Source organism: Chanodichthys erythropterus, chromosome 4 (assembly GCF_024489055.1).
Source record: "Chanodichthys erythropterus isolate Z2021 chromosome 4, ASM2448905v1, whole genome shotgun sequence".
Lineage (NCBI taxonomy): Eukaryota > Metazoa > Chordata > Actinopteri > Cypriniformes > Xenocyprididae > Chanodichthys > Chanodichthys erythropterus.
This window is the reverse complement of record NC_090224.1, coordinates 39,118,193-39,132,599: the sequence shown is the minus strand read 5'-3', so window position 1 is coordinate 39,132,599 and position 14,407 is coordinate 39,118,193. Positions and strand designations below refer to the sequence as shown.

At 37.2% G+C, this 14,407-nt stretch overlaps 1 protein-coding gene across 8 annotated transcripts in view; it reads left to right on the top strand.

Annotated features, from left to right (window-relative positions):
- lama2 (laminin, alpha 2) overlaps window positions 1-14,407 on the top strand; it is a 167,209-nt gene that overhangs the window by 65,142 nt on the left and 87,660 nt on the right. For all 8 annotated transcript variants that reach the window (XM_067384976.1, XM_067384975.1, XM_067384974.1 and 5 more), the window contains exons 12-14: window positions 3,208-3,378; window positions 8,402-8,503; window positions 13,682-13,893. In XM_067384976.1, the coding sequence (XP_067241077.1) occupies window positions 3,208-3,378; window positions 8,402-8,503; window positions 13,682-13,893 (485 nt within the window). The remainder of the gene's footprint in view (window positions 1-3,207; window positions 3,379-8,401; window positions 8,504-13,681; window positions 13,894-14,407) is intronic.

The following is a 14,407-nucleotide window of genomic DNA, read 5'->3' as shown; positions in this document are numbered from 1 at the left end:
ACGAAAGTGAATCCCCGTTAAGCCTGGTTTATACTGGCTGCGTCCTGCGAAAACAACATCATGGCGCTGTGGGCGGTCGTGTGCGAGACCTGGACTGAAACTTAGGCAGTGACTTGTTGCCTCGCTGCCCTATCAGGCGATGACTTTGCAGGCAGTGTTTGCACACAAAGGCTCCTCACGAAATGATTTCAGACAGAGGCAGCGTAATGGTTTAATGATCTACAGTAAAATAGCACAAGCATTGGCAATAACTAAGCAAATATTTAATTACTACAATAGTAATTTCTTGCTTGAAATGACATCAAAAGTGGAAAATAATGGTCAAAAACAGACATTTACACACAAACTGACCACCCGTCGCAACTTTCAGACGGCATCTTTATTTTTTAGCTCACAGAATGGAAAGCACAGGATTGTGGGATATCAAAGGCAGTGAAGGATACATCTATGCTGCCTTCAAAATCAATCAGATGAAGGTGTCTCAGGAAACTGGAAAGCTAACTTTGGATTCTGACGTGTCTTGACACCTTCCTACCTGTGAATGCGTCCTCCAAAGGCAGCGTTTTTCAGTTTTCGGATGCAGCCCTCATGTCGCGTGGCATTTTTTGTACTTTTGCGTGCGGCTCCGCTTCTAAAGATGCACGACTCTGAGGCGATTCTGGCCGAGCAGGAACATCTGTACCCAGTTTGTGCTTGTCCAAATGAATTGCTTAAATTTACAAAGTCAGCCTACAATAGCAGAAATGAGACTTTTACGGAAGAGGATTAGGGCCAAGCAATAATAAAAAAATAAAACCATCTCGAGATTAAAGTTGTTAAATTTTGAGAAAAAAGTTGAGATAAAATGTTGAGAATAAACTTGTTTAATTACGAGAAAAAAGTAATTAAATTACAAGAACAAATTCATTAAATTATGAGAAAAATGTTAAATTATGAGAACAAATTTGTTAAATTATGAGAAAAATGTTGTTAAATTACGAGAAAAAAGTCGAGATAAAATGTTGACAATAAGTCATTAAATTATGAAAAAAAAAATTAAATTACGAGAATAAATTCGATAAATTATGAGAAAAATGTTAAATTACGAGAAAAAAGTCAAGATAAAATGTTGAGAATAAAGTCATTAAATTATGAGAAAAAAGTTGTTAAATTACGAGAACAAATTTGTTAAATTACGAGAAAAAAGTTGTTAAATTACGAGAAAAAAAGTTGTTAAATTATGAGAAAAAAGTTGTTAAATTACGAGAACAAATTCGTTAAATTATGAGAAAAATGTTGTTAAATTACGAGAAAAAAGTCGAGATAAAATGTTGACAATAAAGTCATTAAATTATGAAAAAAAAAATTTAATTACGAGAATAAATTCGATAAATTATGAGAAAAATGTTAAATTACGAGAAAAAAGTCAAGATAAAATGTTGAGAATAAAGTCATTAAATTATGAGAAAAAAGTTGTTAAATTACGAGAACAAATTTGTTAAATTACGAGAAAAAAGTTGTTAAATTACGAGAAAAAAAGTTGTTAAATTATGAGAAAAAAGTTGTTAAATTACGAGAACAAATTCGTTAAATTATGAGAAAAATGTTGTTAAATTACGAGAAAAAAGTCAAGATAAAATGTTGAGAATAAAGTCATTCAATTATGAGAAAAAGTCGTTAAATTACGAATTTGTTCTCATAATTTAACAACTTTTTTCTCGTAATTTAATGAGTTTATTCTCAACTTTTTATTTCGACTCGAAATTTAACAACTTTAATCTTGAGATGGTTTTATTTGTTTATTATTGCTTGGCTCTAATCCTCTTCCATAGACTTTTTAAAGGTCCATTGCTAATAAATATGAAATAAAAATGAAATTAAATGAAATTAAAATGAATATATTTAAGAGATTAAACTTGAATGTACTTCAGTTCTCATATCCATATATTTTGTTCTTACATCACAAGTAATAATCTCAAGGTTTACTGGGTTTTACCTGATTCTTTGTTCATTTTGTAGTGTGGGTTTGGTGAAGTGTAATAAAACAAACGTCGTCACGTGTGTACTTTACTTCTTCATTACTCAAAGAATAGTACAACGGTAAGTGCGTCAAGTTTAAATAGCAAATATAAAATTTCATATCAGGATTCCATTTTTTTTCTTCATTTTAAGTTTTAGTTCAAATACATAAATTAAATTCAAAGTTTGAAATCAAAGTGCCTTGTGTTATAGTGTAGGTTTTTACAGAATGAAAATGAACATAGAGCACCATCTAGCATCCAGTCGCACACTATTAAATATTTGTTAAAAGCAAAAATATGACACAGCCACATAATAACAGCAATTTAATAACGGAAAAGGAGCATGATGTCATTACTTTTTAAAAAAATAATAAGTGTAAAATAAAACCCACCCCCATTACCCACTCATATAAAAAGCAAAAGAAAAATTCAAAATACTTGCTTTTATAGAAAATGTTTATTTTTATACACAGAACAGTGCTTTGCATTGTGTGAATCTCACAAAGACGTGTGTGTGATTGTGTCTTTCAGCCCTTATTCCACATATAAATGTCAAGCTTAGGCATTTCACAACGTCCTTTCCAAAGGAGAACGAGATAGAAAGAGAAACGGTTAATCATTTTCTCTGTATAATGAGAGCATAATGTGCTAATAAGCTTTGATATAAAGTGACAATGACATGAAATCAATAACTGCTAAATGTGTTCAGGAACAGATGCAGCTGGAAGATCAATCAGCATTTGTCTTACAGTACATTTAAGTAATCAAGAATGAAAATAGATCATACATGCATCTGTCAAGTCAAGTGTACCTGAAAACACTTTGGTTTGTTTTAAGGAAAAATATCAGCACAAAATAATATCTATATTTACTGGTTACTATTGTGTCACTCTGGAACAAGTGAAAGGGATTTTGTTTCCATTTTCATTATGTTCTGCAACATTTTGCTCCTTTTCAGAACGTTTTAATTCTTTGAACTGCTCCTGATCTCAGATTTCACATAAAGAAAATGAAGCCCGTTTTAATTATTTAATCTAGCATGCAAGAATATTGCTGATTTATATAGCCAATAAGAACTCCTGATTTTAAATAAAGTTCTGCTGAAATATAACTTTTGTTATTTGCATATGACGACAATTCATTACTGCCCCAACATCCACACTCACATCGGTCTCATAAATCTGTGCTTTGGTGTGTTTGTCTGCAGGTGACGGATATGTCCGGATGGTTTCTGACAGGAGCGGATGGGGAGGGGCTTGTGTGGGCGGTGCCGAGCAGAGAGACGGCCCATCAGCTCACCGTGAGCCAATCAGATGCTCAGACTCATCTGACAGAACCCTACTACTGGAGCGCCCCGCCTGCGTACCTGCGCAAGAAAGTGAGTCTGTGTGTGTGTGTGTGTGTGTTAGTATTAATCTGCACACTATGCTGACGTAAACAGTGCTGTAATGATGCCCGTCACATGACCATAATACAGACATAATTCATCATCGTTATGTCACAGGCTTGTTCAGCCTTTCATTTGCCCTTGATTTAACTTTACTGTCTGCAGAGAGAGAGAGAGAGAGAGAGAGCCGGGGACTTTAAAGATGCACATAATGAGAGTATGAAAAATGAAATCAGATGAGTATACAGTACTGATCTGTCTGAGAAACACCATTTTATTTCAGACACTGATATATATTTATATATCCGAGGGTGTTTAGCCGGTGTGGGATTGACTGACGCATAACATGGGATTACAGAAAGCTTCGATTACAGAACTGCAAGGCAAAATTCAAAGACCTTCAAAGATGAACTTCAACTAGTGCTGTGATGTGAATAAGCGGCCGTTTAAACCGAACGTGTTTTTGTGTTTATTCCTGTTTAAACATGCGCAGATAGATGTGTTGAGACCTTTCAGAAAACAGCTGAAGAAGCACTTAACTAATCCTCAGTCATACTGAAACACGCATTTTATGGAATAAAGACTAGGAATACATACTAAGAAAGCACTGTAAATGTGGTCAACATCAATTCATACGCTCTTTTCCACACATGTAACTCTCTGCTGACTGACACACACACACACACTGATCAAGATGAATATGCAGACGTGTGGTGTGGGAATAAACCCTGATCTGTTGAACTTCTTTGACCTCTGAACTCTGTCCACTGCTAATGATGTCATTACTCTGAGTTTAACACTGTCCGCACTCATCTAACAGGTTCATATCAGGCTGTACACTGAATTGACTTTTAAAGTTTTAAATGAAGGATTCATCAGGTTGTGCTCGTCCTCATCGATGCACTTCGAATCGGTTACACACGTTAAACAAACGTTTCGCAACATACAGAGGTCACATTTCACCCAGAAAACAATAATAATTCTCTTAAAGCATATTTTTCTGTTCAGGATTATCAAGGTTACTTGCATTGTAAGATTATTTGATCAATACAAATTCACATTACCATAAAGAAAAAGAAAAAAATTAATCCTCCTAAAAAATGCACTTTATGTTCTTTATGCAAAATAAAATCCCTTCACTCTTGTGGTGTAATATGACTCAGACTCTTCTTCATGAGATTCACTGTTATATTTGCAGTAATGCAGACGGACTGATCAGTTTTGTGGCTGTTTTTAACACTGGAACATTTAATGATTTCCCTTAAAAAAGGCCGTCAGAGTCACGCACGCCACGCTCAAACACACATTAGTAGACATTTTAGTGGTTATGCAAAGTTTTATTGTCTTAAATGCTGGATCCTACAAGTTCATATGAATTTGCTCTTTAAATCGAGTATCTGTGTATCTGATGAGATGTCTGGATGTCTCTATGGCAACAGACTTCTTTTGGTAAGACAATGTTAACTGAGAGACCAGCTCACACTCACTTCTGCAGAGACGTTCAGACGCTTTTCCATTGAGAGTTTAAATTGCTGTGGAGAAAGTACACATTACCTGGAAATTGAGGGTCTTTACAACATTCACGCTCAGATTTCACACAGAGATCGCTGTTTCACATGGTGTGATGTGCAATTGTGAAAAAACATACAGTGCTTTTCTTGGACTTATTTTTTCACATATAATATTCTCAAAATCAGATTTTTGGTGTGGTTTAAGCCCGATTTGCAACCTCCAGCGATCTGAGGGGTGTGTCCCGATTCGAGGCTTCTCACAAAAACTCCTCAGTTGTGTGCTGTCATTAGTCTCAACAGATCCGCCTGCAGTTTTACCGGTCTTTGGCATTCACACATGGTATGAGTTACTGTGTGTGTGTGTGTGTTCCTTTCTCCTCCTCTCTCTGATTGTATCTCAGCTCGGTCCAGATGTGTGTTGCCTTTTGAACTGGATGTCACCAGCTCAACACAAACAAACCCAGCTCTGTTTGTGTCTCTGTAGGTGGGCTCTGTCGTATCAGACTCGTACTGGTGGAGATTAAAATAAACGGGCTGAGACGCGGGGGTTAGCAGGGCGTAGCGGGGTTGATTTCATGGAGAGAGAGAGGTCATAGCAGAGGTTGGAGGGCAGAATGCTCTGGAGTTGCTTGTCTTTAGTTTGAAGACGCCTGGCGGACGGCCTGTTTCTCATTTCCTGTAAGAAGCTGCGACACTGACGCTCTGATTTTCACTCTCACTCTCTCTGTTCATTTCCCCATTGAGTCTGGATCTGCGTTCATGCTCAGTCATAGTATTTGGGTTTTGATTTCTTTGCAGTCTCCAAAAAGGGATCACACAGACTATAAAGAAGTGCCATTGTTTTTTGGACTTGTTTTCTACAATGCAGCATATTATTAGCATGATGTTCTTTGAAGTACCAATGAGAACAATAAGAACCTTGCAGCATTTTCATCTCATACCACAGTACTTTTTCCCAATTCATCAACTTCACTAGACCACTTAAAGGATTAGTTAACTTCAGGATTAAAATTTCCTGATAATTTACTCTCCTCCATGTTATCCAAGATGTTCATGTCTTTCTTTCTTCAGTGGAAAAGAAATGAAAGAAAACATTCCAGGATGTTTCTCCATATAGTGGACTTCACTGGGGTTCAACGGGTTGAAGGTCCAAATGTCAGTTTCAGTGCAGCTTCAAAGAGCTCTACATGATCCCAGACGAGGAATAAGAGTCTCATCTACAGAAACCAATAATAAAAATGATACACTTTTTAACCACAAATGCTCGTCTTGCACTGCTCTGTGATGCGCCACACATGATGTAATCATGTTGCAAAGGTCACGTGACGTAGGTGGAAGTACTGCAGTAGAGCGAAAAAACTCTCATTTTCTCCTTCAACTTCAAAATTGTCCGCCATCATTGTTTTACCTTTATGTGTAAAGACCGTTAGACTTAGTCTTTGATGTTCACTCTGTAAACACTGGATCAGTACTTCCGTCTACGTCACATGACCTTTCCAACATGATTACATCATGTGTGGCGCATCACAGAGCAGTGCAAGATGAGCATTTGTGATTAAAAAGTGTATCATTTTTATTATTGGTTTCTCTAGATGAGACTCTTATTCCTCGTCTGGGATCATGTAGAGCTCTTTGAAGCTGCACTGAAACTGACATTTGGACCTTCAACCCGTTGAACCCCAGTGAAGTCCACTATATGGAGAAAAATCCTGGAATGTTTTCCTCAAAAACCTTCATTTCTTTTCCACTGAAGAAAGAAAGACATGAACATCTTGGATGACATGGAGGAGAGTAAATTATCAGGAAATTTTAATTCTGAATGTGAACTAATCCTTTAATGGCAAGAGAAAGTTGTTATTACATTCCTATTAAATGACTAAATTTATGTGAATTAATATATGTGTTTTTAAGTGACCTCAGCTAACTAAACTAATGACTCTGTTGACCCGAGCGTGATTGATTTCTCCTGTTCAGAATGAAGTGATTCCTGAACACAGAGCCGAAGAGCTCGACTGATAGCAGGAATAGTGTTTGTTAACCCAGGATGATAGTGGCACCATGGCATTACATTATATTATAGTGGGGGAAATCTGCTTAATTGTGAAAATAATGTCAAGAATCAGAAAATCTTCATGTTCCTTAAATGAGGTTTCATTCTGTTTAAGCGAAACATAATTTCTATATATAGGCCTACACTACTGTTCAAAAGTCTGGGCTTGGTAAAGTTTATTAAATGTTTTTGAAAGAGTCTCTCATGCTCACTAAAGCTGCTTTTATATGATCAAAAATACAGTAAAACAGTGAAATATTATTACATTGTAAATCAGCTGTTTTCAATGTGAATATATAGTAAAATATAATTTATATCCTGTGATCAAAGCTGAATTTTCAGCATCATTACTCCAGTCTTCAGTGTCACATGATCCTTCAGAAATCATTCTGATATGCTGAGTTGATGCTCAAGAAACATTTATGATTATTATAAATGTTGAAAACAGTCATATTTTTGTGGAAACTGTTTTTTCAGGATTCTTTGATGAATAGAAAGTTCAAAAGAACAGCATTTATTTGAAATGCAAATATTTTGTAACATTTTACATTGTCTTTACTGTCACTCTTGATCAACTTAATGCATCTTTAATGAATAAAAGTACTAATTTCTTTAAAAAAAAATCTTACTAACACCAAAAACTTTTGCAAAGTGGTGCATATAAAATATATTTGTGTATTAAATTTGGTTGGAAATGCACTTAATAGTCACAATACAGAAAAATCTTAATGGCCCTTAAATAGGCTTCGTTTTGTGTAAGCGAAACATCATTTCTTATTGTTCCTATTGATTTTGGCGTGAAAAATATGGCATTTCTTGGGCAATTCGCCCAAATGTCATTTCTGGCTGGCCGGACAGCCGCAGTGCTGAAAAATCAATAGTTTTTTCACGTGTCGGTCCGGAGACAAACGTCTCCCTCCTTCCTTTAGACATGAGCAGTCAGAACATATAAAAGTGGAACAAGCAGGACATTTTGATGTTTGCTTTGAGTAGTGCTCGATGTGAATGCCGGATGAGTCCGGGTTGTGTTGGAGAGATGAGCTCTGACCTCTACTCGCCACAGTAAACCCAGCCGAATCTGGGGAGATTCATTTGCCGCTGAAGTGTGGGAGCGTGTAGGAGTGTGCATGTGTGTGTGTGGGCGTGCGTGTGTGAATAAAAGCCAGGATTGGATGCAAAAACACAGGGTGAAGTGTTGTTCTCCCCAGCGAAGCTTCAGTTCACCCTCAGTGTGCTGGACTGATTTAACTGTACTGATCTGCCCCGCGGCGTAACATTACCCAATAACAGGAAAGACCTGGAGAGGAGAATGCGCTCTGCTTTGTTCAGAGATGTGTGTGTGTGTGTGTGTGTGCGGCTTCATCAATAATCACTGTGTGTTGAACTTGTTTTCAACCTTTTCTTGAAAACAGACACGTTTGCTGACCCTGTGTGTGTGTGTTTGCGTCTGCAGCTCTTGGCGTATGGAGGCAGGCTGGAGTATACGCTCTCTTATGACACCGAGAGCAGAGACGACCCGGTTCGCATCATCAGCGCTCCTGATGTCATCATAGAGGTACGTCTAACCGCAAACACATTCACACTGCGTTTGATAGGATGGAATGAAATAAACCGTCTCTTAAAACTCAGTGCTGTTGCGATTCATTGTGAAACATGCAGCAGACTTTCCCAACCTTTAGGCCTCAAAACTAAACAGAAGCTTCCTCTCCAAAAATTTCATTAAAAACTTATGTCAAAACAGCAATTTCTGCACACAAAAAAAAATGGGAATGAATACATTGTAATATGCAAGCATCATATCAAATGAATGTGTGTGAAGAATATATTCTAACATAAAAGAAGCCATTACAATATTTAATTTTGACTTAGGATGCTTTGAAATGCAGCAGGGTTTGTACTGCAACAGTGTGTTCGAGGCTAAATGACCTCACCTTTACCCAGAGATCCCATTACCTGAGCTGGGCCGAACAGTCCTGCCATTCACTAACACCTCGGCTCATCTGTTCAGTCATGTGGGCGTCCAGAGCACAGCGTGGCCGTCTTTGTTTGGTCTAGAATTGGTCAGAATGATAGTGTCGATGTGTAACTGGACTGAAGCTGTTTATGTCTGTGAGTGTGTTTGTGTACACGCGCCGGTGTCGTTTATGTTTGTGCGAGCGTTTTCACGAGAACGCTTACGTCTGCATGTGTGTAAATGAGTGTGTGTTCACATACCTGTTTGTGTGCAAGCAAGAATTTGTTTAGCTCAGCCGACGCAAGTCATATTCTTTTTTTATTTAGTCTCCAGAGAAAAGCTCTCTCATAATATTTGGTTTATTCATGCTGTGTTAAAGAATGTGTTTTTTTTGTGTGTTTTTTTGGAAGAATGCTTTTTTAGTCTCAACTCAACATGTAAATCAGTGTGACTGTCCTACAGAGTAAAGCTTCAACCCTCATGATCGTCATTTACTTTTCATCAGGGTTAGAGCTCATTTGCGTATATATATATATGTGAGCAATATCACACGAGTAGCCAGGCAATTAACTATGGCCGAATCACAGCCGTGCTGATATACAATCATATTGCACGGCTACGAGTGTGATATTGCATTTATACAACAGTTCGATGGCACAGGTGTGTAAATAAGTAAGAAATAACAATGGAGTGTCTTTAAAACCCTCTTTTGTGCAGAACTACTGCTTTCCATCATGGATTCAAATCTCATGTTGACAGTTTGACCGAGCCTCCGTTACTGATTATGAAATGTCACTTTAGAACTAAAGGAACATTAAGTCGCTTCATTGAAACTCGTGTTTTATACAGTATGAGAGAGAGAGAGAGAGATCACATGAGCGAGCATTACTTGTGTCTGATATAACATTCATTCTTCAGGTTGATGTCCATAATATTATATCCGTTATAAAAATCCGTTTGAATGTGCGCTAAGGAAAGCAATGTTTGTATTTGTGCTTTTTAAAGTTAAGGTAATTTTCCATAACATACAGCGCTAAAACAACGTCCTTTGTTTACAAAAGTCCCTTTCAATTTAAAAGTCTCTTGTGACTGACTCATTCACTCGTAGTTTGCTGCCATCTAATGGCGTATTGATGTAAATTTCACTCAATCCATGTTACGCACTAATGGACCCTTTCTCAATACCAAATGCAACATGTTATTTATATAAAATAATATTTATTGAACGACAATATTTATATTAACAACAATAGCCATTATAAATGACAAAAGGAAATAAACATATTTGTACAATTCAGTCAAATGTACAAAAAAAGTGCTCTATAGGATGTGTTAAATATAGATTATTTAATTTAACATCACACAGTTTGATTTGCTCTGGAACAAGTAATAGATTAATAAGACCAAAGATTTCCCATTTTAAGTACCCAAAATGAATTATATCTCATGTTTAACCACTAAAAGACACAGCGGCAAATTCCGAAGCACTGGCCGAGATGAAGCTGTTCTCAGCGGGTACTCGAGCACTGAACGACCGCTGACGGCCTGGAGCTCACATCTCCGAAAACGTCTAAACAAATTGTAAAACAAGCGCTATGAAAAAATATGAGCCACATATTTCAGGTCAACTACATTCTCACCTAAAATACTCTTAAAACTACAGTTTGTGGTACAACAAGGTAGTATTTGTAAAAAATGCGGTGGATTTGCTCGACCACCATGATGAGCGCTTCAAGCGGAGTGATATAAAGGGTGAGGTTGGAGTGCTGTTATCACTAGAATATCACACGGCTCTCAGCCAATATATATATACATATATATGAGCAATATCACACGAGTAGCCGTGCGATATGGCTGTATATCAGCACGGCTGTGATTCATCATATAAATGAGCCATATCGCACGCCTACGAGTGTGATATTGCGTTTATACAACAGTTCGACGGCACGAGTGTGTAAACAAATAAGAACAACAACGGAGTGTCTTTAAAACCCTCTTTTGTGCAGAACTACTTCCTTCCGCCACGGATTCAAATCTCAAGTTGACAGTTGGACCAAGCCTCCGTTACTAACTCTAAAACGTCACTTCAGAACTAGTAACAAAGGAACGTTCAGTCGCTTCATTGAAACTCATTGAATTTTGTACAGTATGAGAGAGAGAGGGAGAGAGATCGCCTGAGAGTAGGCTATTACCTGTCTGATATATTGCATAACATTCATTCAAGTCGACGTCCATACTATTATTATAAAAATCCATTTGTATGTCCGCTGAGGAAAGCGATCTTGTATTTGTCATTTGTCCATTTGACAACAGCGCTAAAACAACTTCCTTTGCAAAAGTTCCTTTCAATTTAAAAGTCTCTTGTGCCTCACTGACTCATTCACCTGTAAAGTGTTGCTGCCATCTAATGGCGTATTAATGTAACTTTCATTCAATCCATATCACGCACTAATGGACATATTTATATAAATAATATTTATTGAACAACAAATAAACAGAATTGTTCAGTCAAACATAAAGCACTACTGTGCCCGTGACGGTTGTCAAGTGTGCCGTGGATAATTACCAAAATGCCAAATAAATAAATAAATAAATAAATGCTACACCTTGTAGCCTATCTCTATATTTCCTCATTTTTGTTTTAATATTTAAAAAAACAAACAAACAAACAAAACTATGATAGGTCACCCTTTACGATTGTATGTGGGTTTTTACAAATATTTAACGAAGCATTTTAAAGAGCTTGTGCCAAAACTTTGTAACTCCATTGGATCCTCAAACTGTCAGTCAAACCTCATTAATCCGCCTCACCTCCTGAATGAAATGCGCACACAGTTTGGACATCTATGCAATGCAAAGGTAAATAAAGATCTGATGTTTGAAAAAAAAAATTGTAAAGTGTTTTCTTTACTCAAAACAACACTATGTCTATAAAGGGAGCAAGAAGAGGAAGCGGAGAAGAGTCTGATATGTCTGTTGCAGCCAATATGCTATATGCTAAGTTATATAAATGACAAGGTAATTATTATCAATTAAACATAGCACAATTCGACTTGCTCTGGAACAAATAATAGATTAATAAGACTCATCTCCGAAACCGTCAAACAAATTGTAAAATAGCCGCTATTATTAAATATAAGTCACATAATTCATGTCTAAACAACTACATTCTCGCCTAAAAACTATTAAAACTACAGTTTGTGGTACAACAAGTAGTATTTGTAAAAATTACGGTTGATTTGATCGGCCGCCATGACGGTCACTTCAAGTGGAGTGATACAAACGGTGAAAAGGCAGTAGGAGTGCTGTTATCACTGAAATATCGCATGGCATTGCATCAGATTCGAGAACCAGACAGAACTGTTGTATAAATATATATATATATAGCCTACATACAAATATTGAATCCACATTGAATCAAATGTGACATTTTGAAAGAAAGAGAGAAGGGCAACACTTTAGAATGGGGTGCAATTCTCACTTTTAACTAGTTGCTTATTATCTTGCATATTTGGCTGTTTATTAGTACATATAAAGCACATATTAATGCCTTATTCTGCATGATTATATTCTACATCCCTCAATCCTTCCCAATACCTAAACTAAACACCTACCTAACACCTTACTAACAGTTAATAAGCAGTAATTAGGGGTTTATTGAGGCAATAGTCATAGTTAATAGTGGATATGTGTTCCTCATACTAAAGTGTTACCTAAAGAAGTAGTATTTTCTCGTATAACGTACTCCAAATTTTGACCTCGAAAAATCTTTTTATTTTTTTATTATTATTGTACAGTATTTCTGCAATGTGTCTGTTTTTAATTCTCTTAAGGAATTTTAGGAAAAACATCTAAAAATGTAAAAATGCAGAAAATGTTCTGGTAGGGGTAGGGTTAGAATATATATGTATGAAATGTCCCCATAAAACATGAAAACCCAACATTGTGTGTGTGTGTATGGAGAATAGGGTGATTTATGAAGAGGCATGTGATGTGCGTAAAAAAGATGAGATTGTTTTGATGGAAGGAGGAAATTATGTTTAATAAATTGTGAAGAAAAGTGTGTGTTTGTGTGTGTGTGTGTGTGTGTGTGTGTGTGCATTGATGCAATAACAGGTAACCCATATATCTCAGCTCTGACACTGTTAGTGGACTCATCCTAGAGCATTATGTGACGCGATTCATTCAGCTCGTTTATTTACCACCCAACCACACTGAAGCTGGGAAAATCAGGCTTTATTGACATGCACATGCACAAACACACACACACCACTAGAAGATTGAGGATTTATGAGAGCTGGACTCTCTATTTGCACAGAGTTAATGAGGTATGCACATGCAAAACAGGGCTTAACGAACAATAATTACCTGTCATACACACATGAGCACACACACACACACACACACACACACCTCAACACATGCAAACAGACACACACATGCAGCCTCACAACACACTAACATTTCCTTCAAATCTACAAAGGACAGAAGATTAACTCAATGTCAGCATAGGAACTGAACACACACACACACGTTAGTTTGAGAGCATACCAAAGACTTCTATTGTTTGTATATAAATCTGATTATAATTATGACAGACTACATGTCTTGAAAGGGAGGTTTTGTCATCAACTCAATTATGAGGACAAATTAAAGTGAAGTAAACGTATAAATGGCACAGTTTCTTTGTTCTTTTGCCAGTGTATCATTTAGAGAGCGACAGCTATTTTGCATCTGATGTGTTGACGGACAGGAGGAACGTGTTCCCTCTCTCTTCAGGGCGGTGGGCTGAGATTGATTGACAGCAGCTCCGGGCGCGTGCTGTATCCGTTCTCCACAGCCGAGCGCAGGATAGATCTGCTGCCGGAAAGCTTTCAGCATCACGCCTCAGGACTGGCCGTCAGTAAGAAAGACTTCCACGCCGTCCTCAACAACATTGAGCGTCTGCTCCTCCGGGCCTCCTACGTTCAGGAACACAGCGCCATCTACAGGTCTGCTTCACTACTGCAGGATTCACACACACACACACACAGCATAGGTCACCATACATCATAAGGTACAACATGAAATGGTCTTCATTTACTCACCCTCGTGTCATTTCAAACCTGAGGAATATTGTTCTGTGTTGCTCTGGTCACTCTTTTCCATGCAAAATCACTTTTATTTTGTCATTTTGGAGCTTGACAGCCCAGGTCTTTCAGTAAATTTACTGATTAACTGAACATGTTATCTGTCTCATAACTCATTCTTTTCTGTGTTATTTTCAATCAGAACTGATCTGACCTTTCAGAGCTGATTGAAACCAATCAAAGCTGCAGCTCAAGTGTCTCTTTCACAGTTTATTCATGAATCACACCCAGATGAGATGTTTAGCTACAGTCAAGTCATTTCAATCTTTGTATGGTGAAATTGAACTCCTCCCACACCACTGATGAGTTTTCCATCATTTATGACACAACACTTCCCATTATTGACAGAATTTTACGCCAATCCATGTTTTCACAG